The 24,424-nt window shown below is 48.0% G+C and overlaps 2 protein-coding genes and 1 long non-coding RNA gene across 3 annotated transcripts; 1 reads left to right on the top strand and 2 right to left on the bottom strand.

Annotated features, from left to right (window-relative positions):
* The first annotated feature begins 222 nt into the window (after positions 1-222).
* Positions 223-4,906, top strand: LOC138418224 (uncharacterized). Its single transcript, XR_011248455.1, has 2 exons — positions 223-467; positions 3,441-4,906. It is a non-coding gene; the product is annotated as an uncharacterized lncRNA (long non-coding RNA).
* A 7,435-nt stretch (positions 4,907-12,341) lies between these two features.
* On the bottom strand, positions 12,342-12,944 carry PNMA8C (PNMA family member 8C). Its single transcript, XM_069549276.1, is given in 3 exon segments — positions 12,342-12,388; positions 12,391-12,739; positions 12,741-12,944. Coding segments are annotated over 3 exon segments (600 nt in total).
* Positions 12,945-14,235: 1,291 nt separating this feature from the next.
* LOC138418222 (large ribosomal subunit protein bL34m) lies at positions 14,236-15,293 on the bottom strand. The gene has a single exon (XM_069549277.1). The coding sequence runs from the start codon at positions 15,260-15,262 to the stop codon at positions 14,972-14,974; it is 291 nt and encodes a 96-aa protein (XP_069405378.1). The 5' UTR covers positions 15,263-15,293; the 3' UTR covers positions 14,236-14,971.
* Between the last annotated feature and the right edge of the window lie 9,131 nt (positions 15,294-24,424).

Here is a 24,424-nt window from a genome sequence, read left to right as displayed (position 1 = left end):
GACGGTTAAGGTCTCAGCGAGGCCTTTGCACAGTTATTGGCTCATTCCGGTTGTTTTTGTTTTTGCAGAGTCGGGTCGTTAGGCTTCGCTGGGTTTTCTCCTCCTCCTCCTTACAAACTCCATCCCAGTCGCCGCCGGGCTCAGCCCCCGCCGGGCCTCCCTTTTGCACAATTTCTCGCCTAGCCGCCCAGCGGTCTCCATGGCAACGAGGTGCGCTCCTCCACTCGGGTCGGCTCTAAGGAGGTGGGCGGAGGGTGGGGCGGGGCAGCCCCACTTCTCAGCTTATTACTTCCCTAAACTTTATTCCCCAAATCGGCTTCCCAGAGAAGCTGTTTTCTGGAAGCTGGAAGCTAAAAATCTCTAGGACACCTGTGGTTGAGAAAAGCTGGTTTAAGAATCTAACTCTGAGAAGCCAAGCCTTCCACGTGAGAATGACCTCGCAGATTAGGCGTCGGATTTTGTAACCGGTAAAAATCGTGTGTGTGTGGTGGGGGAAGGGGTGGAGGATTATCCTAGAAATAAAACCCTCAAATGTTCAACATTCTTACAAAAATTGCCAACCCCTTAGCCGTCCCGCTGCTGGGTGTTTTAGATTGCCTTCATCTCTGGCAGGCGAGATTCTTCAGCCGCCCCAGAAAAAAATGATAATTATAGCTCCCACTTGTATTCTTGTTTAAAAGAAATGAAAAAAATCCAAAGAGGATGGAGGAAGAAAACAAAACGTGGTTCAGATTTCTCTACCCAGCTGTACTTGGTTGCCACTTTAAAAAAACGATAATAAAAGTGACACATTTAAGAAAACGCTGAAGTTACAGAAAGGTGTAAAATGAAGAATGGCTCCCTCTCCCAGCCCCAAGCCTGCAGTCTCTCTCCACAAAGTAACCACAGTTAAAGCCTCTGTACTTTTCCAGAAAACAAAACAAAACAAAACTTCTTGCATGGGTAGAAGTTATTTACCCCATGAGGATTTTTAATATCCTGAATTATTTTCATCGCATCACTTACTTCCTCCTGGTATCTTCTTGTTCATTTATTTATTGTCTCACCCTGTGAAAATACTGGGGATTCCCTGGTAACTCAGCTGGTAAAGAATCGACCTGCAATGCAGGAGACCCCAGTTTGATTCCTCAGTCGGGAAGATCCGCTGGAGAAGGGATAGGCTACCTGCTCCAATTTTCTTGGGCCTCCCTGGTGACTCACATGGTAAAGAATCCATGTGCAAAGCAGGAGACCCAGGTTTGTTCCCTGGGTTGGGAAGATCCCCTGGAGAAGAGAATGGCTACCCACTCCAGTATTCTGAGAGAATTCTCAGTATTCTGGAGAATTCCATGGACTGTATGGACTTTGGGGGTCACAAAGAGTCGGACACGACTGAATGGCTTTCACTTTCACATGAGAATACTAGCCCCATGAGAGCAGGGATATTTGTCTGCTTTGTTCAGTGCTGAATTCACAGAATCTAGAACAGTGCTGATGGGAGCTCAAAATATTTGTTGAATGAATGAGTGAGGGGATTGGGCTGGACCTAGTGCTATAAAACTTGCTTTTTTCACTTAATAGCATGTCTTGAGCTCTTTCCATATCAAGCAGATCAATCTCAATTTTTCTCAACAGCTTTCCCCTTTGTGTAAGATAATTCATTTTTTTCGAGCACCTATTTTGCCCCTGACCCTGTGTATTTTCTCTTTGAATCCTGCAACCCCTCCGGAACAGGTATTGTTCCCATTTTCCAGAGGAGGAAAACTGAGGCTAAAGGCAGTCACGCAGCCAAGAAGCGGCAGAGCTTTGAATTACTCAGGTTTCTGAGGTTCTAGCCCTGTACTATTTTATTATTATTATTTGCCACATTGGGTCTTCATTGCAGCATGCAGGCTTTCCTCTCTTGTTGTGGCCCCCAGGCTTCTTGGTGCGTGGGCTCTCCAGTTGTGGAGGGCAGGCTTAGTTGCCTGGCAGCATGTGGGATCTTAGTTCCCTGACCAGGGATCCAACCAGCGTCACCTGCATTGCAAGGTGGATTCTTAACCACTACACCACCAGGCAAGTCCCCTGCCCTACACTCTTAAGCTCCTTTATTTGTCCTGTTGCCTGTGGAGGGTTGGGGGTGGGGAGCAAGGTTGACAGGCAGTCCCTGAAGACTTCTCTCCCAGGTGACATATGTAACCTTGGCACAGTCACTCAGTTCAGTTCAGTCGCTCAGTCGTGTCTGACTCTTTGCGACCCCATGGACTGCAGCATGCCAGGCTTCCCTGTCCATCACTAACTCCCAGAGCTTGCTCAGACTCATGTCTATTGAGTCAGTGATGCCATTCAGCCATCTCATCCTCTGTCATCCCCTTCTCTTCCTGCCTTCAATCTTTCCCAGCATCAGGGTCTTTTCCAATGAGTCAGTTCTTTGCATCAGGTGGCCAAAGTATTGTAGTAATCTCAGCTTCAGCATCAGTCCTTCCAATGAATAGTCAGGACTGATTTCCTTTAGGATGGACTGGTTTGATCTCCTTGCTGTCCAAGGGACTCTTGCCACAGTCCCCATGGGAACACAGTCCAAGGGACTCTTGGCACCGTCATTAGATTTGTCCTAAACGTACATAAATCAGATCCCTGTCTAGAATGAATAGGATATAAATTATCCACACTTTTAAGACAGATACTACTGGGTTAACTGACAGCACATAGTAGGTCCTCAGCAAATACAGCAGGAAGTAGCCTTGTGGTCCACACTCTGCCCACATAATCAAGTCACTCCCACCTCCCACCCTCCCTAATGCCAAATCTAAAGGCTTTTGGTGAATACAGAAGCAAAGCTGGCTGTTAGAGCAACCATATATTTAAAGAAAGATTCATTCATTCATGTGGTATATTTCTCTAAAGTAGTGATTCTCAAATCTGGTTGCACACTATAATCGCTGGGGAGAGTTTTAGAAATCCCATTTTCCTGAGTCTAACCTATTGGATCAGAAGGTCTTGAGGTGGGGGGTCTGGTACTGCATTAAAAAAATCTCTCCAGGGACTTCCCTGGTGGTCCAGTGGCTAAGACTTTGCACTCCCAATGCAGGGGACCTGTGTTTGATCCCTGGTCAGGGAACTAGATCCTACATACTGCAGCGAAGACCCAGCACAGTCAAATAAATAATAAATATATATTTTTAAAATGTCTATTTTTCAAAAAGTCTTCCCAAATGACTCTGATAGAGGTGATGGCTGGTGGGGCTGGGCAGAGGTAGGAGAGAAGCTGAATGTCCACATAGGAACTTGACCGACTGGAAGTACCACAGTACCAGCAAAAAGCCAGATTGGAAATTAGGGTTTGTCCAGTGTTAGCAGTGGAGACAAGCCCTTTAGAGTGGTGGAGGTGGGGAGGTCTCTCAGGTTGAAAAATATCTACCCAAAGATTTTACACCCCAATTCCTGGAATTTGAAAATGTTGCTTTATTTGGAAAAAGGGTCTTTGCAGATGTCAGTCAAGATTTGAGATGAGATTGCCATGGATTATCTGGGTGGACCCTAACTGCCGTCTGGAATGTCCTTATAAGAGAGAAGCAGGACTTCCCTAGAGGTTAAGAACCTGTCTGCCAGTGCAAGGGACGTGGGTTCGATCCCGGGAAGATTCCAAATGCCACGGGGCAACTAAGCCCATGCACCATGACTCCTGAGCCCATGCTACATACTGCTACTGAAGCTTGCAGCCTAGAGGCCATGCTCGGAAACAAGAGAAGCCATCGAAACGAGAAGCCGAGCACCGCAGCTGGAGAGTAGCCCCTACACGCTGCAGCTAGAGAAAGCCTGCACACAGCAGTGAAGACCTAGCACAGCCAAAAGAAAAAAGAAAAGAAAGAAAGAAGCAAAGGAAGAGGATGCAGACATAGAGAAGAGGCACAGAATCAGAGGAGGCGATGTGGAGACGGAGGCAGAGACCAGAGTGATGGGGCCCCAGCCCAGGAACACCTAGAGTCACCAGAAGCTGCAAGAAGTAAGGAAGCCTCCTTCGTAGAGTGTCTGGAGAGCACACAGCTTTGCAGACACCTTCATTTTGGACTTCTGGCTGACAGGGCTGTGAGAGAATAAATCACAGTTGTTCTGAGCCAGCTGGTCTGTGGTCATTTTTTACAGCAGCCACAGGACAGGAACCCAGACCCTCGAGTGTAGCTACTAATTCTTCAGATTCCAATGGAGAAAACTTTAAATTAAAACCTTCAACTTTTATTCCTTGACCTTGTCTCTGCAGAATAATTATTGCTGAAGTGAAAGAATTCTTACGCTGTGTCCTGACCCCCAGCAGGCTGTTTTCGGTGATGGGAACCTTGGAAATGTTTTAAAATGCCTCCTGGCCTGGCCTGCAGAATTTCTGTCTGCTGCCTGCCCCTGGTTGCCAGCCTCATACTAGGGCAATCCAGTGGTTAGACCTTCCTTCTCTCAGGATTCAATTAAACCTTTGGCGTTTAGATATCTTTCATTGAACTTTCTCGCAAAGTCGTCTCCTCCTTACTGACCACTTGATCTTACAGACAACATCTTTTTGAGTCTTCATGACCACTCTCAGCAATAGGTACTATTATTATCAACCCATTTCACAGATGGGAAAAATTGAGGCATGGAAATGAAGTACTTTACTCATGCAGCCCACCTCCAGACCACCCCACTGTTTATTTCATTGTCAGCTTTACTGAAAGTATACTTTACATCTTATACAACATATTCTTTTTAAAATGTCCCCTGTGGTAAGTTTTAGAGTCATGATCACCACCAGAACCCTAAAAAAACCATCCCCCCAAAATATATAGAACCCCCTAAAACTTCCCTTGCACTTTTTGTGGCAGTCCCCTTTTGCCTGCCCCCCGACCACTGATCTGATTTCTGTCCTTCAAGTGCTGCTTTTGCTAGAGTTTTATATTAAAAGGCTCATATAGCATGTGCCCTTTTTGTCTGGCTTCTTTCATTTAGCATCGTGGTTTTGAGATTCATTTGTGTTGCTCTGTGTATCTGTAGCTCATTTCTTTTTGTTCATTATATGTGATTACTCCACAGTTTATCTGTTCATTGTCAGTGGAGATCTGGGTCCTAGCGGTTTTATGATTAAAGTGTGTGTGTGAGTCTCTCAGTTGTGTCTGACTCTTTGCGACCCCCTGGACTGTAGCCCTCCAGGCTCCTTGTCCATGAGATTCTCCAGGCAGGAATACTGGAGTGGGTTGCCATTTCCTACTTCAGGGTTTATGATTATAGCTGCTATGACTATTTCAGAGCCTCTGTTTTTCACTGCAGGTTGTATAATCTCTGGTTGCAAAGAATCTATAGCATGGGTACCAGTGGCCCCACTTTACAGATTAAGAAACTGAGGCCCAGAGCAGTGAAGTCAGCTCCCTGAAGGCACACAGCTAAACAGGTGGCAGAGCCAAGAGTTGAACCCAGGCCTGTGTAGCTCCGGATCCTTTGCCTCTCCCTCTATGGTGTGCTCTGTTGATGCCAGCCACAGCTGGGTACTACTGTCTCTTGAAGGTCAGAACTTTGTGGATTCACCAGCCTGCCCCTTGGCATCCCACATTCCAAAGCAGCCTTTTGTCAGCACACAGAGAACATATTGTCTCCTGAAGGAGCTTGGTACATATTTGTCAAGTTCCGGAACCAGAGATCTAATACCAGGTTGACGTGTTCTTTGTCAACGCAAAATGCCAACCGACACTGGACCCAGGATCCCAAAGGCCCACACTGAACAGCTTCCCCCTGTCGGTCACTGCTAAATCATTTACACATCTGAACAAATTTACTCCTCCCATAAACCTGGTGAAATAGGTTACTATTATCCTCATTTTACAGATAAGCAAGCCAAGTCACCGGGGGGTTAAGTGGCTTGCCCAGGCTCACGCTCTGCAAAGTGGGGGAGCCAGGACTTGAGCCTAGGCCATCTGTTCAATACTCCTCACTTTCAAACCTCCACACACCAAACATGCTCCTTTAACTGGCAGGCTGCCTAGTGAGGAAACCAGTTAGAGGAATTTCAGAGTTAGCTCCACTATGCACTTGCAGAGATATTTATCTGTGTTGTGTCAAGGTTTTGGATCAGGAGATATGGACCTGTAAGTCCCATAGCTCAAGGGATGGGAGGATACAACAAATTAATGAGGATGAAGGACTCTGCCCAGTGCCTGCAACACAGGATAGCTGTTACTGTTTTTATTCAAGAGAAATTTTTCACCTTTCCCATCAGCCACTGGAAGCCCGTGGGACAGGAGAAAGCTGTGTGTTTTGTGTTCTGCTGGCCATGAGATCTGATAACACCCCTTTTCAAAAACAGTGTGGGGGCTTCCTTGGAGGCTCAGTGGTAAAGAATCCACCTGCCACTGCAGGAGACACAGGTTCGATCCCTGGCCCGGCAAGATTCCACATCCCAGGAACAGCGAAGCCCCTGTACCGCAACTGTAGAACCTGTGCTGTGGGTCCCAGGAGCCGAAACTACTGAGCCCACGTGCCCTACGGCCTGTGCTCCGCAACAGGAGAAGCCACCACAGTGAGAAGCCTGCAGGCCGCAACTGGAGAGCAGCCCCTGCTAGGGAAAAGCCCACACAGCAACGGAGACCAGCACAGCAAAAACAAATAAATGACATTATTTTAAAGATAAAAACAACGCAGCCCTGGAAAACTTCGGGCATCCCACAGAAGCGGTTTTCAAAGCATTTTTTTTTTTTTTAAGCAGTCAGATTGCTTCTCCAAATTAAAGCTACCTTGGATCCCCCCAACACATCGAAGAATGGGCTATGATTGCACTGGATGTTCATGCTCAGTTGCTAAGCCATGCCTGACTCTTTGCAACCCCATGGACTGTAGCCCACTAGGCTTCTCTGTCCATGGGATTTCCCCCAGGCAAGAATACTGGAGTGGGTTGCCATTTTCTTCTCCAGGGGATCTTCCCGACCCAGGGATCGAACCCACGTCTCCTTTGTCTCCTGCATAGGCAGGCAGATTCTTTACCACTGAGCCACCTGGGAAGCCATTTATTTTATAAGTTCCTATTTGTATGATATAGCATCAACCACAAAGAACAATGATTTTTAATTGAACCCACGTTTTGAAAACGGGTTTACAAAGGCCAGTCGCAACCTTCCATCAGCTAGCACATCCCATTTACTTAGGGTTTGCAATGTGTCAGCCGTGTCTGGACCCACACTGATAAGTAGCTTCAAGTGGCAACTGTTTCATGCAACAGTTCACATTACAATCCCAGGATACTCTTCGATTGGTCTAGAGAAACTCGAAAGAGAAGTGGTAGGAGTTTGGGGTTTTATGAGCAGCCTTGAACAATCACTCATGTTGTGTCTACAAACGTGAATGTTTATGGGAAACACCCCAAGCCCACGAGAAGCACAAATGCAGTTGTGCCCAAGTCGCGAAATCTCCCAATGACCACCAGGGAGCCAGTATCCAGTGCAGAAGCAAGAGAGTTTTTATTACCAAGCTCGAGCTGGGGCTCCCACTGGCACCAATGCAGCAGCTATAGGGAGGGAGCCCCGAGTTTTGGGTTATACTGCTTATATAGGGAATATTAAGGTGAAAGGGTAACAAAAAGGAGTGTTCAGGCTGAAGAACTACTGATTGGTTACCCTCTTCTATAGGGTTGTGTGTGGATTTCTGATTGGTTTTTTTCACTTACACGGTGAATCATTATTTCACAAAGGTAAATCATCACTTCCAAGGTAAATCACAAATCCTTGAACTTAAAATCAGGAGGTTTATCCTAAGGGCTGATTGGCTTGTGCACAGCGGGGCAAGTTTAGGCAATATCCAAAGTCTAAGTCTGTCCGGTACCTTTGCAAAAATGGAGTTATTTTACAAAATGGAATAGCTTAGGCTCTTTACAGTTGTCTTTTTTTTTTTTTTCAAATGCAGTCTTAATACTGCAATATGATGAGAAGAAATGTCACACTGGCCTTTGTTGCTATACAATGAATGTGCCTTGATGGGAGAATAACATACTCCACAAATGAATGTGCCTGAGGGTTGTGTAGCCTTTATTCTGTAAACTCTGAGGGAACAAGAGACAAAATAGTACAATATTCTGTGAGTGAGTATGCACAGGTTGGCAATTTACAAGGAATACAAAGATCAATTGTTCAATCTTGTCCGGCTCTTTGCAACCTGTGGGCTGCAGCACGCCAGGCTTTCCTGTCCTTCACCATCTCCAGAAGTTTGCTCAAACTCATGTCCATTGACTAGGTGATTCCTTGGTGGCTCAGATGGTAAAGAATCTGCCTGCAATGCAGGAGACCTGGATTCAGTTCTTGAGTCAGGAAGATTGCCTAAAGAAGGGAATGGCAACCTGCTCCAGTATTCTGGCCTGGAGAATCCCATGGACAGAGGAGTGGGTTACAGTCCATGGGGTGGCAAAGAGTCTGGCACAACTGAGCAACAAAGATCAGTAGAGAGCTCCAAACTTTTAGACCATGGACGCTTTTGCAAGTTGTTCAAATATACCTGTGAGGATGGCAGGAATGGCTTTATCCCAACCATTGACCAAAACAAAGGCTTCTGAGGCTGATGGTAGACAGCCAGCTTGCGGAATGGACAGAAATCAGAGTCTTGCAGGCTTTGGATCACATCAAAGCAAGTGAACTCTGAAACTTCCTCTGTCTTGACAGCTGCTGTAAATGCAAGGTCTTAACAGGAGTTTCTGACTGCCTGAGGGTGGGTGGCTTGCCTGCATCCTGGCTGCCAAGGTGGGGGCATGGGGAAAGGACTTCCACCTCTCGGCTCTGGGAGGGGGGAAAAATGGAGGTAGCCTTGCAGAAATAAGAAAGGGGATTGGATGCTGGAATTCACAGACATGACTGACACCCACCATCATAATACACTGAGTGGCAGGGGAGGGCACCGTCTCCACTATTACAGTTTGGCAGGTAAGGATCTGAGTCTGTCTCTGTAAATTGCATTTAAACATTATTTATTTATCTGTGGCTGTGCTGGGTCTTCATCGCTGTGTGGGCTTTTCTCTAGTTGTAGAGGGGGGCTACTCTCGAGCTACAGTGTGTGGGCCTCTCATTATGGTGGCCTCTCTTGCTGTGGAGCACGGGCTCTCGGGCACTCAGACTTCAGCAGTTGCGGCCCTGGGCTCTAGAGCACTCGCTCAATACTCTGGCCCAGAGCACGCAGGCCCAGCTGCTCTGCGTGGCATGCGGGATCTTCCCAGACCACGGATCCAACCTGTGTCTCCTGCACTGGCAGGCGGATTCCCCAGCTGCATTTTAAAAAGGAGATTCAGCTCACATCTCCGAAGACCCTTGAGCTAATGGAAGTTTGCAAACTTCTAAGTCAGATGTCCTGACAGGAGCTCTGTCTATCCACAGACACTTGCCTTTTGCTTGATTGATTTTCATTGTGGTTTTCCCTCACCATTACGGGGGACTCAGCTTATAGACTTGGGGACTACCCACTAATGTTGTAGTTGTTTTTTTGCCATGCAGGCACGTGCGATCTTAGTTCCCCAACCAGGGATCGAGCCCATACCTCCTGTAATGGGAGGGTGGAGTCTTAACCACTGGACCCCCAGGGAAGTTTGTAAATTGATCATTCTTGAAGGTAACCTCTATCATTGCTGGTCTTGGACCATTCCCTGGAAGCCTCGTCTTTTGTTCTTTAGAGAGTAGAGCACAAGTTGAGCTTCTGGGATTTAATTTGGGGAGAACCATATCCTCACCCCAAATCTCCCAGGTGGCGCTAGTGGTAAAGAACCCCCCTGCCAATGCAGGAGACGTAAGAGCCGTGGGTTCGATTCCTGGGTGGGGAAGATCCCATGGAGATGGGCACGGCAATCCACTTCAGTACTCTTGCCTGGAGAATCCCATGGATAGAGGAGTCTGGCGGGCTACAGTCCACGGGGTCGCAGAGTCGGACAGGACTGAGTGACTTAAGCACGTACGCATACCCTCACCCCAAGCGCCACTCAGAGCAGAAAGGTCCCACCACTGATCAATCCTGTAAGGGAGACCCAGCCTGTAGAAGACAGTGACAGCTTTTTTCAAGTCACACGCAGAGCAGTGAGGTTTCCATACCTGGTAAGGAGGCACCTCACATTCTCTGCCATGGTATCTGCTTGCCTTGTGCAAAAGAGTGGCCCATTGTGGACAAGCTTATACCAGATGTATATTAGAGGTGAAAGACAAAGTTGCTCAGTTGTGTCTGACTCTTTGCGACTCCATGGACTATACAGCAGGCTCTGTAATGGAGTGGGTAGCCTTTCACTTCTCCAGGGGATCTTCCCAACCCAGGGATTAAACCCAGGTCTCCCGCATTGCAGGGAGATTCTTCACCAACTGAGCTATCAGGGAAGCCCAATCCTTATAAAAGACAAAACGAAACAAAAAAAATGGCTCTAGACTTTGCAATGGGCGGATTTCCAGCAGATCCCAAAGCTGAAGGGGTCTGGGCCTCCTCCCCGAAATACCCACCCAGCAAGAGGGTTTGTCCCCAACATCAGGCCGCCATGAATGGCAAAGGGGATCGTGGCCTTGCTCCCAAGCACGGATCTCCCGGAAACGTTCTTCCTGCTTGGCTCTTCCTCAACTCTGGTAAGAGACCTTCTGCAAAACCCTGGAATTCCAGACCCTATTTCCTCTTCCACTTCTCGAAAATACCTGTTACGCAGGCGCCAGAAGCAGCCCACAGTCTCCATAGCAACCCTCGGACCGGCTGCTAGGCTCCAACTGCGACTGCGCAGCTGGTATCCCGGCATCTCCGGGTTGTTCCACTCTGTGGATCTTTGGGACTCATCCTCGCTCAGAAGTTACCCTTACTCCACTCAAATAATACCCGCATGCGTATTCAGGTATCACTCCCACAGCTATTCCCTTTTCCAGATCTTTCAGACTCAGGGAATGAACTCAGGTCTCCTACATTTGCAGGCAGATTCTTCACCTTCTGAGCCGCCAGGGAAGCCCCAAATGTTGTGCACAACTGCTCAGATATTACCCATTCGAGTTTACGTACTCACTGGTACTCGAGATGCTACCCACACACTCAAGTGACCCAGGCTCGCTCATATGTATTCAACTATTCAAACAACTCAGACGTTACCCACGTGTACTCAAATATTTAATATGAATGCTGCGAGGGCAAGATTTGGGTCTCTTTTGTTCCCTGATGTATCCAAAGTGCCTGGAATAGTGCCTGGTCATGCTTTCAAACTGCAGAGCTGCCGAAGACTCTTGAGAGTCCGTTGGACAGCAAGAATTTCAAACCAGTCATTCCTAAAGGAAATCAACCCTGAATATTCATTGGAAAGACTGATGCTGAAGCTGAAGCTCCAATACTTTGGCCACCTAATGTGAAGAGTTGACTCACTGGAAAAGACCCTGGTGCTTGGAAGGATTGAGGGCAGGAGGAGAAGGGGGAGATAGAGGATGAGATGGTTGGATGGCATCACCAATGGACATGAGTTTAAGCAAATTCGGAGAGATAGCAAAGGACAGGGAAGCCTGGTGTACTGCCATCCAGGGGGTTGCAAAGAGTTGGACATGACTTAGCGACTGGACAACAACACTGTAGGTGTCCAGGAAACATTTGTTGAGTGAATGAATGATTCATACTTAACCAGATATTATCCACATCTGTTCTCATGGTACCCACACCCACTCAGAGGTTCCCAAGTAACTGAAACATTAACCACTCACTAGCAGGGGTGTGAAGAGAAGGTGATGGCATCCCACTCCAGTATTCTTGCCTGGAAAATCCCATGGATGGAGGAGCCTGGTAGGCTGCAGTCCATGGGGTCACTAAGAGTCGGACATAACTGAGCGACTTCACTTTCACTTTTCACTTTCATGCATTGGAGAAAGAAATGGCAACCCACTCCAGTGTTCTTGCCTGAGAACCCCAAGGATGGGGGAGCCTGGTGGGCTGCCATCTATGGGGTCACACAGAGTCGGACACGACTGAAGCGACTTAGCAGCAGCAGCAGCAGCAGCAGGAGGGGTGTGAAGGTAGAGCCTTGTGTTGGGTACACTCAGTTCTATATCCCCAGCTCCTGGAACAGCTCCTGGGGCATGGTAGGTGTGCAATGCACACGAATGAATGGACCAGTGATCCCCACTCAGCTAGATGTTAACCGCACCCGCTAAGATGCCACCCACGAGTTCACTCAGATAAAATACCCACCTTCACTCACACTAGTCAGATGTTACCCATTCTTACTCAAAAGTTACCCACTCTCTTGAATGATACCCATCCTCACCGCATCATCCACGCTACTCACATTCCCCAAATTTACTCAGAGGGTACCCACCTTCCCAAGTTGCTACCCACACCCACTCAGCTGACGCCCAACCTCACTCAGCTGCCCCCAACGCCCACCCCAGGTCACCTCACAGCTCCTTGTCAGATGCGTGGTGCTGTCAATGGTTTTTCTGCGCTTCCCCTTGCCTTTCTTGCCATCTCCAGCCTTGCTTTCCTTCTCTGGGGAGTCCAGAGGTGGCACTTGGATCACCCTGTTGGTGGCCCCAGACCCCCGCTTCTTCCCTGGCCCCTACACAATGCACTTCCTGGCAGGAAGCTCTTTGGGGCCCATCACTGTTGAACGCAGCTCCTGTCTCAGGACCCCGGACACATCCTTCACCGTCCCGCCCTCGCTCTGCAGGAAGAAGGTCGGTTTGGTCAGGAACTGCTTCTGGGGCATGTAGCCCACGCTCCACGTTCTGCCGTTGCCCTTGATTTCCCTGAGGATCACGGCGTAATTGATGCCCTCAGCCAGCCTAAAGGTGGACTGCTCTAGAGCTCTCTTCTTCCACAAAGGCCTTTCCAGCCACTTCAAAGTTTTAGGGTCGGGGTGGGGGACTTATGATCTCTTCAAACTTCTCATGATTTCAGTCTTCCGGGATACCTCGGATCATCAGGGACTTGTAACTGTTCACCTCAAGGGCCTGGCACCCATGCTCCAACAGTGCAATGTCCTTGCCCCAAAACAGCATCTTGCCCAACTCTCCGAGGGGCAAGTGTGCCTGCTGGTGCACACCTGAGCTGCCTCGGAAATCAAAAAAATTATCCATGATGCCATGCTCAAAGGTGAAGGGAGAGGCCTCAGAGGGCCCAGTTTGTCCATTTTGGTCAAAGACGCCCTTGGCCCTGCCCGCAGGGCTGCAGGTGTCCAGGCTTCTGTAATCTTCCTCCGAGGAGGTGCTTGGGAATTCCTTAGGGACTTAAACAGTGTGAAGCAGGGGGTGGGTCTCTGCCAGCGGTCTGGGGGTGATCCTGAGTCCTAGGCCAGGCTGCACCGTGGAGGGTCTGAAGATGCTGCTCCCTCGTTCTTGGCGGTGGTCTTCAAAGGTCTGGCAGGCTGTGGCACGCTTAGCAGATCTGGGACTGCTGATCGTTCCGGGGCTGCTGCCACTGGGGTATCATGCGTGGGTGTCCAGCAGCAGGCAGGAAAGCTCATTCTTTGCTACTGGCCCAAAGGCTGCCCTCACCTCCCTGTGGCCTAGCCAAGACATGGATGCAGCCGCTCGCAGCACTGGCTCCCACAGTGACGTCACCGCCTTCTGCTCCGAGGCCCAGCGGTCTCCATGGCAACCGTTAGAGCATTGCCTCTGCTGGTCACTCTGCCCAGTCTCGCAGAAATCAGAGTCCGAGGGGCTCATTCAGGGATGAGGGGGTCAGCCACCTGCCTTCAGAAGTACACTCTTCTCCCTTGAGAAAATGACTGATTCACGGAATCGTGGGACAGGAAACATACAAGATGATCTCGTAACATTTTGGGGGTCAGAAAGTAAGGAAATACTGAAAAAATGATGAAAACAGGTGGAAGGGCACAGAACCAGCTTGAAGCGCTCCCACAGGGCTCCTGTGAGTCAAAGCTGCATGTTTTGAGCATCAAGGTTATAAGTGAGGGCAACAGATCATATCCCCTTGAATAAGACAGGGATCCATAAATCCGTGTGGATATAAATAAATGGATAAATGGAAAGTCTGGTGGAAGAATGTGGGCTGTTACTTTTTCTTGTACAAAACATGAATCAAGAAGAACAAAAATATGTCCCCCCACCTTCCTGGGCCACAGTGGCATGTGAGATCTTCCCAGACTGGGGATTGAACCTATGCTGTGTGCCACGGTAACAGAGAATCTTAACCACTGGGCCACCAGGAAGTCCAGGAGCAAGTGTGTTTAACTAAAAAGATCCTGCACGTCACAGTGAAGATCTCTCATTTGCAATGAAGATCCTGCCGGCCCCAAATAAGACTCAATGCAGCCAAATAAATAAATAATTTTTTTTTTTTTAAGGACGAATCTACTTTATTTTTGGCCGCACCACACAGCATACAGGATTGAACCTGCCCCCGTGCAGTTGGGAAAGTGGAGAATCTTAACCATTTGGACTGCCAGGGAAGTCCCTTTTTACAGGAACCAAAAGAACCTCAGAGGGCTGTCTTGCTCCAGATCACAGTGCCCATCCCTAAGGGGCAGGTGGAGGGTTCAAACCCCTCCCACCGCTCACAAACCTTCCTAGAACTTGTGAGAATTATGACATTTTATAAGACAAGTGAAAATTTGGACATTTATTAGACTTTTAACAACATAAAGGAATTGTTGACTTTTTTTTTTTACTCTGTGAAAAGTTTTGTTAATATGTATTAACGGAACCTTATTTTAGAGAGGTGCTTTCTGAAATATTTAGATCTGCCTCACAGGAGAACGCAGGACAAGTTGTGAATACAGCTATGTACTGGGCTACAAAAGTGTTCACTGTACCATCTGTGGACTATTGCTCCAAAGTCTTCCTAATTCAAGAGTGTAAAAAGGCACTCTGGCAAGGTCTGACTTCCCATTCCCTCTTCCAGAAATCTACAGGAGGATTCATGTCTGTCCCAGTAGTCCCTGCTCCCCAGTTCAATTCAGTCGCTCAGTCGTGTCCGACTCTTTGCTTCTCAGCTCTCCACAAAAACGGCCGCAGGCTAAGCGAGGGAAATGCTTTAACGGGGAGATCCAGCCGCCACGTCGCGCTCAATGGCTCAACGATTTTCGACCCTTGTGCATGCGGCGAAGAATGACCTGGACGCCGTTTGGCGTGCTCAAGCGCCGGATCCAACCATGCTTATTCTTGCGTTTGATGTTGCTTGGCTGATACTCGTTCCCGCGCGTCCTGCCCCTGGTCTGCTGCATGGCGGGGAGTCTTCGGGTGTCGGGGAGCCCCAGCCAGGCCCGGGGACCCTGGAGCCACCTGCCACCCAGCAGCCCCGCTGACCTACTGACGGGGCCCAACAGGCAACCCACCGATCCGACCGAGAAAGCCATGTTCAGCCGCAGCACGCCGTCAGTTTCCAGCTATTCCCAAATAAATAATTTTTTAAAAAAGAAGAATTCTAAGAGTTCTCAACACAAGGAGAGAATTTTTTTTTTCTTTTCCTTCTTTTCTTTTTATTGAGAAGAGGTGGATATTGGCTGAAATTACTATGGTAATCATTTCACAATACAGTAAGTCAAACTTATATGCTGTACACCTTAAACTTATTCAATGTGTGTTAGTCACTTAGTCGTATCTGACTCTTTGCAACCCCATGGACTGTAGTCTACCAGGCTCCTCTGTCCATGGAATTCTCCAGGTAAGAATACTGGAGTGGGTTGCCATGCCCTCCTCCAGGGGTTCTTCCCGACCAGGGGATCAAACCCAGGTCTCCCAATTGCAGGCAGATTCTTTGCCATCTGAGGGAAAGAATCTCAGGGAAAGAATCCCTTGCCACAAGGGAAGTCCAAAACTTTTACAGTGATGTATATCAATTGTTTTTCAATAAAACTGAGGGAAAAAGAGACTTGTAATAAAGATATTTCTAACAAACTCCTTGCAAAAACTTTTTTTGCCATGAATTTATGAATCCTTGAGGCACCATTGCATATCCCTGGGTTTATGCACATTCCAAGTTGAGAGGGAGGGGACCAAATAGTTTGGTTATTGGATCCACCAATATTGCCTGAGAAGTCTCCCTGTTCCTGGCTCCAGGCGACGTGTTGGGCATACTTGAGTGAATGAAACAAGCTCTGCTTTTAGGAGTTTAATCCAGTGGTTATGTCTGGCCAGGCCAGCCTGTTTACAGCCAGGGAGAGAAACACTATAATTATCACGAATATAATATTCTGATACTTGGTGTGGGGTGTAGAATACAGAGTATAATAATTGGGACATGTTTTGCTGAGGTTTAAAGAAAAAACTAAATAAAATATTCTGGGGAAATTTGAGCAACGGATCCTATCTGGACTCACCCAGGAAGGCTTCCTGGAGGAGGTGACACTGGACGGGATCTTGAAGGACACATATAATAACCACAGCAACAGTATTGCTTTTAAAAGGTGTCATCACTGTAACTTACATAGGGTATGCTGCATGCCAGACAACATTCTAAGCCCGGCATCTGTCATTTAATTTTTTTTAACCACTTTAAAAAAAATTCAAATACGTTTATTTACAATGTTGTGTATGGTATAGCCATAAAATGGAATATTATTCAGCCAAAGGAAGGAGTGGAATTGTGATACATGCTTTAACATTGATAAGCCTTGAAGACAGTATGCTAAGTCAAAGAAGCCAGACACAAAACACCACATGTATATGATTCCACTTATATAAAGTCTCCAGGACTTCCCTGGGTCCCGTGGTTAAGACTCTGTGCTCCCAATGTGGGGTCATGGGTTCAGTCCTTGGTCAGAGAAGATCCTGCATGCCATGCAGTAAAAAAAAAAAAAAAATTCTCCAAAATAAGTAAAGCTGTAGAGATATAAAATTGACTAGCAGGTGCCAGGGATTGAGGGAGGGGGGAATGAGGAGTGACTGCCTAATCAGTATCAGATTTCCTTTGGGGGTGATGACAATTCTCGGACTAGATAGAGGTGATGTTTGCACAATGTTGTGATGGTGCTAAACGCCACTCATGTGCACTTTAAGATGGTCACTTTTAAGGCTTCCCTAGTAGCTCAGTGGTGACGAGTCCTCCTGCCAGTGCAGGAGAAGCAGGTTTGATCCCTGGTCCGGGTGGATCCCACATGCTTCAAGGCAACTAAGTCCATGCACCGCAACCACTAGGCCTGTGTTCTGGAGCCCAGAACCGCAACTACGGAGCCCCAGCGCCCCTGCTCTGCAACAAGAGGAGCAGCTGCAATGAGAAACCCACACACCACATGGAGAACACTCCCTGCTTGCTGTGACTAGAGAAAAGTCCTTGCAGCAACGAAGACTCAGCACAGCCAAAAATAAATAAATAAATGAAAGTATTTTAAAAATAAATAAAAGTCATACATGCTTAACAGTGAAAGTGAAAGGGCTTCTCTGGTGGCTCAGATGATAAAATATTCGCCTGCAACGCAGGGGACCCAGGTTCGATCCTTGGGTCGGGAAGATCCCCTGGAGAAGGAAATGGCAATCCACTCCACTATTCTTGCCTGGAGAATCCCATGGACAGAGGAGCCTGGCGGACTACAGTCCATGGGGTTGCAAAGAGTCGGACATGACTGAGCTACTAACACTTCCACACTTTATTCCTGCTTAAAGTGGTTAATTTTATATTACATGAATTGTACCTCAGTTAAAAAAAATTTAAATGACTCTCTCTTTGGCTCAAATGTTTAGAATATTGGTGGGTCTATTCACTACGATGGGGAAACTCTAGGGAGAAATGAGCTATGAGGTCAGGAATTCTGTTTGGGGGGGTGGTTCTTAAATTTGATATGCCTAGCAGACATCCAAACAGAGTTAGACATACAAGCCTGGACTGCAGGGAAGAGATGGGGCGGGGATGTAAATTTAGAAGTCATTGGCACATGGGAGGAATTTTAAGCTGAGAAGCAGGGTGAGATCATCTAGAGAGAGAGTGTGGAGAAAGGAGAGAAAATGGTGGATATGTCAGGCAGAAGAGGAGAAAATGAGAGAAAGGATTAAGGATCGTGCCAGAAGGGAGAACCCCAAGAGTATATATTTGAAGAACAAAGAAAGGAATAGCAAAAGACTGGAACTGGCCCAAATATCCGTTTATAGGGGCTTCCCTGGTGGCTTAGTCGGTAAAAAAATTCTGTTTGCAATGCAGAAGACCCACGTTCGATCCCTGGGTTGGGAAGAGACCCTGGAGACGCGCAGGGCAACCCACTCCCGTATTCTTGCCTGGAGAATTCCAGGGACAGAGAAGCCTGGCGGGCTACAGTTCTTGGAGTCGCAAGAGTTGACTTAAAGACTAAACCACCCCCCCCCACCATCCATCTATAGACTGTTTAGCAAATCATGGTACATCCATATAATGGGAGACACACACATGTAAAAGAAAAGCAGGAGAGAGTTCTCTTTGCTGGTGTGGCAAGATTCCCTCTCTAGGAATCAATGTACTAAAATCCTCAAGATGTACTGCTTACATAACAAAGCAAGGTGTGTGTGTTTAAAGCCAAGGGAAGAGTTACAAAGAGAAAACGATCCATGCCAGAGCAACCTAGCAGATGCGACTGTAATCCAGTAATCAAAGCAAACATCCCCAGGGGTAGAATATACTGAAATCAGGTGCCCTTGCAATGACAGACCAAGGAGGACATGTCCAGGGAATCACTTCTGGGGAATTCCTGCCCCAAATGCATCTGATCACCGGGAGACACCAGACAAACCCACATGCAAAGTCATTACACAAAAGAGGCCTGCCCTCTTCAAAGCGTCAAGGTCACAAACATCCAGGAAAGATGGGAAGGGGCTCCAGGGTGAAGGAGGTGAGAAAGACGACTCGGTGCAACTTCCGGCCTCGCATGACATCCCAGGCTGGGAAAACACAGTTGCTGGAGAGGGTATGACTAGGACGATTGACGACGCTGAATATGGACTTTGGATTGGATAAGCGTGTGGTGCTAATGTTGAACTTCCTGAATGTTTAAAAAGGTTTTTTTTTTTTCTTTATCATTGTTAAGTATCAGCTTAATACTGCAGACATTTCAAATCACCAGTCAACAACTCATTCTTCCCCACCCATCCCACCCCAAATTCTTGATAAAGAGCTCTTCAAATAAAGACACACACTCTTCTCTCCTCTGTATAAAACTTTAGGAAATAAAGGCAAAGAACTGCATACATCTTGCTGCAAATGCTGCCCACAGCTGTGGAGACAGTGGCTGCCCAAGGCTGCCTCTATTGTCCAGGTCCTGAAAGACTCTTGTTCATGAATTGTCCCTTCACAAAGCAAGTCCACCACTTGCTGGGTTTATCATTCTGAGAGTCAAAAACTTTCTCACAAAGTCTCAGTCCAGCCTCTTGCTTCAGCCGTTGTAAGCAGGCCCTTATCACTTCAAAGGAAGAGTAGTAAGCTGGCATCTTGGAAGCGCCCGGATCTCAACCATGACGAAGAGAATCTGGTTAGAGCTCGGTGGTTCTGGTCTGGTCAAAAAAATAGTTTTTAATTTAGGTCTTACTCTCTTTTATTTCATTTATTTTTATTTTTAGTCTTTGCCGGGTGGCATGTGAGCTCTTAGCTCCTGGACCAAGGATCAGACTTGTAGCCCCAGCACTGGGAGTGTGAAATATCTACCACTGGAGCACCAGGGAAGTCCTGAATTTCTTGATTTTTGATAACTCCCATGGTTCTGTGAGAAAAAGTCCCTCTTATTTTTAGAGAAGGAACACTGACAGACTGAGAGGTAAAGAAGCATGACGTATGCAACTTATTCTCAAAAGGTTCTGAAAGAAAAGAGAGAGAGAAGAGGATGGGGGATGGAGTGTGTCAGTTTCCTAGGGCTGCCGTATCAAATGCCACAATCAGGATAGCTTAAAACAATAAAAATATACTCATTCACTTTTCTGAGGCCGAACGTCTGAAATCAATAAGGCCATGCTTCTGCAGCTTCTAGGGGAAGTCATTCTTGCCTCCTTGCCTCTTCCCAGCTTTTGGTGATTTTTTTAATTTACATACTTTTATTTTATTATTTATTTAGGCTGCACTGGGCCTTCGTCAAGGCGCATAGGATTTCTCGAGCTGGGGCACTCCAGGGGTTCTCTAGTTGCGGTGACGCCAGTTCAAATTCTGGATCGGGAAGATCCCCTGGAGGAGAGCATGGCAACCCCCTCCAGGATTCTTGCCTGGAGAACCCCACGGACAGAGGAGCTTGGCGGGCTACAGTCCAAAGAGTCAGACATGACTGAAGTGACTTAACAAGCATGCTGCCGGCAAGTGGATCTTAGTTCCCCAACCAAGGACTGAGCCCGCAGCCCTTGCATTGGAAGGCAGACTCTTAACCACTAGACCACCAGGGAAGTCTGCTTCCGGCGGTTTGCTGACAAGCCTTGGCTTTCTTTGGCTTGCTGCTGCTGCTACTGCTGCTAAGTCGCTTCAGTCGTGTCCGACTCTGTGCGACTCCGGAGACGGCAGCCCACCTGGGATTCTCCAGGCAAGAACACTGGAGCGGGTTGCCATTTCCTTCTCCAATGCATGAAAGTGAAAAGTGAAAGTGGAGTCGCTCAGTCGTGCCCGACCCTCAGCGACCCCATGGACTGCAGCCTTCCCGGCTCCTCCACCCATGGGACTCTCCAGGCAGGCGTACTGGAGTGGGTGCCATGCCTTCTTTGGCTTACAGCCGCACAACTCCCATTTCTCGCTCTGTCACATGTGCCTCAGGCTTGATTCACGTGACTGTCTTCTTACAGGACACCAGTCACATGGGATTCGGAGTCCGTTCTACTCCAGCAAAACTTCCACTCAACTGATTCTGTCTGCAACCACTCTTTCCAAATAAGTTCACATTCTGAGCGACTGGGGATTATGACTTCAAGACTTTAATATATCATTTTGAGGGGTGGGACACATCTCCTAACAGGAAGAAAAAGGGAGGGCTGCGGAGAAAGAGAGAGAGAGGGAATGATGATTTATACATGGCAGAAAATTACAGGGATGCAGTTCTTAGTCCCGGTTTGCATCTCAACTGTAAGCTTGAAATTATTTCTAAGTAAGAATTTAACCAGCACAGAGTGGAGAGGATTTCAGACAAGGGGAGGATGGCCAGATAAGGGCAGAAAAGCAGCTGTTTTGTTGACTTTACACAACGGAAGCCCTGCACTTTGGTAAAAGTCACCCCGTTTGAGAATTGGGGACAAGAATCAGATACAGAGGGTTGGAAGAGTGAGTGACAGGTGTGTTTTTCCAAACCCAAGGATGGTGGTTCTTTAAAGGTGTTTAAAACAGGGGAAGGACTTCCCTGGCCGTCCAGTGGTTAAGACACTGCACTTATGCTTCGAGGGGAGCAGGTCTGATTCTTGGTCAGGCAGCTAAGATCTCACATGTCTCCAAGCCTGCCCCCAATTTTTTTTAAAGAAAAGGAGAGGTGGTAGCTGGAGGTGGGGGTCAGGAAGGTAGTCTGAAAAAACAAGAAATGATTGATGCAAGAGAGATTGTTAAACAGGTTAGCGTGAGAGGGAACCTTCCAGGACCCCACTGCAGAGAAGGGACTGGCTTTTGGTGGAAGTGTGGCCTTTTCCTCCAAGAACAGAAGAGAAAGACAAGTAAATGTTGGCAAAGGCGAATTTCAGGCTGAGAATCTAAAGAAGCAAATTTTAATTTTATTTTATTTTTAAACAAAAATTTATATAGTGCTAACACACCAGACCCTGTCCTAAGCAATTTGCAAATATGACTCATTTTATTTGCAGAAAAAAATCCTCAGAGAAAGATATGGTTCTAATTTCATCCCCATCTTGCAGATGAGAACACTGAGGCCCAGAGAGGGGAAGTGCCTTCCTCAGGGTCACACAGCTGGTAAGAGGCAGGTTTTCCTGGAGTCGGGCAGTTGAGCTGCAGAATCCGACTCAAACCCTACCCCATGATACCTCTGCCTGTCTCGCCTCTGTTCTTAACAAAGGAAGATGCTCGCTCAGCAGTTGGGAATTCGAGCTCGGTGGGGGCACTTGGAGGTTCGAGGACAGCGGAGAATCACAGCCACAGTCTTGGAGAGGAAAATTTTCTAGAAAAACAGGAGGGTTAGGCGTCTGAGGTTTGTGGTCCCGGGCTTTCTGTGAAATCGAGGAGGCTGGCTGTGGGAGTTCTCCCTGCCTCGTGGCAGGCCGTGGCATTTGGACAAGCAGCAGGGTCGGGAGGGGGCCCTTCCCCAGGCCCCAGCCCATCTGCAAATCCTCTGTGCGCTCTGGAATCTGGCGCCGTCTGGCCCATTGGTCCGTCCAACCCGCCCACCTGGTGCTGTTGGAGCTGAGCTCTGAACGAGCACGTCCCCAGGCTGAGGGCGAGGGAAAGGCCTGGAAGGGTGTTCACAGGCCAAGGTCCAAAGGAAACAAGTTCCACTCCAGGAGCGGTAGCCCACTGGCTGGGGGTGGGGCGCTGTGGGGATGGAGGGAACGGAGGGAACGCAGGGCCCAGAATTTGGAAGCTTTGCTTTGAACCCCCGGGACTGGGTGGGGGGGGGGGTTGGGGGACAGTGGGGACAGGAGCAGGGGTGGGGCTGTGGCAGGTCCCCGCCCACGGTTCTGGCGACTAAAACAGGCCCGGGACTCTGGAGTCAGCCAGATGGGAGTTTGAATGTCAGTGCTGCGAGTTACATCCAAGTTTCTGGATGTAACCTGAGGCTCTGTGGAGGGCTCAATAATGTCCCCCAACGCCAATTGCTATGCTGATCCTGCAAGCGTGTCACTTCCTGTGGCAAAGGACTTCACAGATGTGACCAAGTTAAGGATCTTGAGATGGAGAGAGGAACCTAGATTATCCAGGTGGATACCCAACAGAATCGAGAAGATTCCTTGTAAAGAAAAGAGCGAGGCAGGAGGGTCAGAGTCAGAGAAGGAGGGAAGCCAAGTTCCAAGTGATGCAAGAAAGGGCCCTGGGCCAAGAAGTGCAGGCGGCCCCTGTACGCTAGAAAAGGCAGGAAAGTGATTGCTGCCCGGAGCTCCATAAGGAACACAGCCCTGCTGACCTGCACAGACTGCTCACCTCCAGGGCTTAAGACAACGAATGTGTGCTGTTTTAAGCTGCTGAGTTTGTGGTGATTTATTGTTGTGGTGGTGTTGTTGTTCAGTCGCTGCTCGGTGTCTGACTCTTTGCTACCCCGCAGACTATAGGATGCCAGGCTCCTCTGTCCTCTGCTGACTCCTGGAGTTTGCTCAAATTCATGTCCATTGAATCGGTGATGCTGCCTAACCATCTCATTCTCTGCCACCTCCTTCCCTTTCCTCTTGCCTTCAATCTGTCCCATAAATATATATATGTGTGTGTGTGTGTATGTATATGTGTGTGTTCTGTGTGCTAAGGTGCTTCAGTTGTGTCGAACTCTTGGCGACCATATGGACCATAGCCCACCAGGCTCCTCTGTCCATGGGATTCTCCAGGCAAGAATACAGGAGTGGGTAGCCATTCCCTTTTCCAGGGGATCTTCCTGACCCAGGGATCAAACCCAGGTCCCCTGCACTGCAGGTGGGTTCTTTACCATCTGAGCCACCAGGGAAGCCTTTATATGTTTATTCAGCGCATTGGGTCTTAGTTTTGACACACAGGATCTTTGTTGCAGGGTTTTTAGTTGTGACCCCTGGTCCCCCTGCATTGGGAGCGTGGACTCTTAGCCACTGGACCATCAGGGACCATCTCCATTTTGGAGGAGGAAAAACAAAAGAAATGAATAAACTCTATGGCCGATAAGATGGTGGTAAGTGCCGGTTAGCTAACAAATCAAGAAGGGGGCCTGATAGAGCTGGGGCACTGGGTCAGGGAAACTTTGTAGAGGAAGGGACATTTCAGTAGAGACCCGAAAGAGGTGAGAGAGCAAGTCTTGTGGAAATCAGGAAAGAATCTTGGCAGAAGGTTTTAGCAAGTGCAAAGGCCCTGGGGCAGGAGCATGCCTGGAGTTTTCAAGAGAAAAAAGCAAAAAGGCTAGTGTGGCTGGCAGTGAGAAGTAGGAGGAAATAGGGCCAGAGAGACGGCAGGTGGAGGCTTTGGGTCCAAGGCAAGGTCTCTGGCTTTTAAAAAATCTTTTGGCCGTAGCACATGGGATCTTAGTTCCCCAACCAGGGATCAAACCTGCGTCCCGTGCGTTGGAAGTGCAGAGTCTTAACCACTGGACCACCAGGGAAGCCCCAAGGATTCTGGCTTTTATTGGGAGTGAGACAGAGAGAGACACAATCTGACTTCAGTTTTAAAGATTACCTCTGACTGCTGAGTGGGGAACACACCGCGAGGAGTAACAGTAAATCTGTGATCCCAGTCAAGCTACAATCGTAGGAATAATAATAGGGTTTGTTGGAGCAATAAACGAGGCTGTGTTTGTAGAGCAGGTGCCTGCACATATGTTAGACTCTAATTATTACTGTTGCAATATTATTGTTGTTGCTGTTATTTCTCCCTTGTCACAGAAGATTTCAGAGTCACAGTTTACCATGGATTGTCCCCCAGGCTGTGAATCCTAGTCCCCAGAGAGCGGAATCTTCCTTACCCCTCACAGGACCTCCTGTTTCCT

Source organism: Ovis canadensis, chromosome 14 (genome assembly GCF_042477335.2).
Source record: "Ovis canadensis isolate MfBH-ARS-UI-01 breed Bighorn chromosome 14, ARS-UI_OviCan_v2, whole genome shotgun sequence".
Classification (NCBI taxonomy): domain Eukaryota; kingdom Metazoa; phylum Chordata; class Mammalia; order Artiodactyla; family Bovidae; genus Ovis; species Ovis canadensis.
The sequence above is the reverse complement of the archived record's forward strand: the minus strand, read 5'-3'. Positions and strand labels throughout refer to the sequence as shown.

What these genes read in the sequence shown, in the direction of transcription:
- LOC138418222 (XM_069549277.1), bottom strand. Translation starts at nt 15,262, where the DNA reads ATGGCTTTCTCGGTCGGATCGGTGGGTTGCCTGTTGGGCCCCGTCAGT.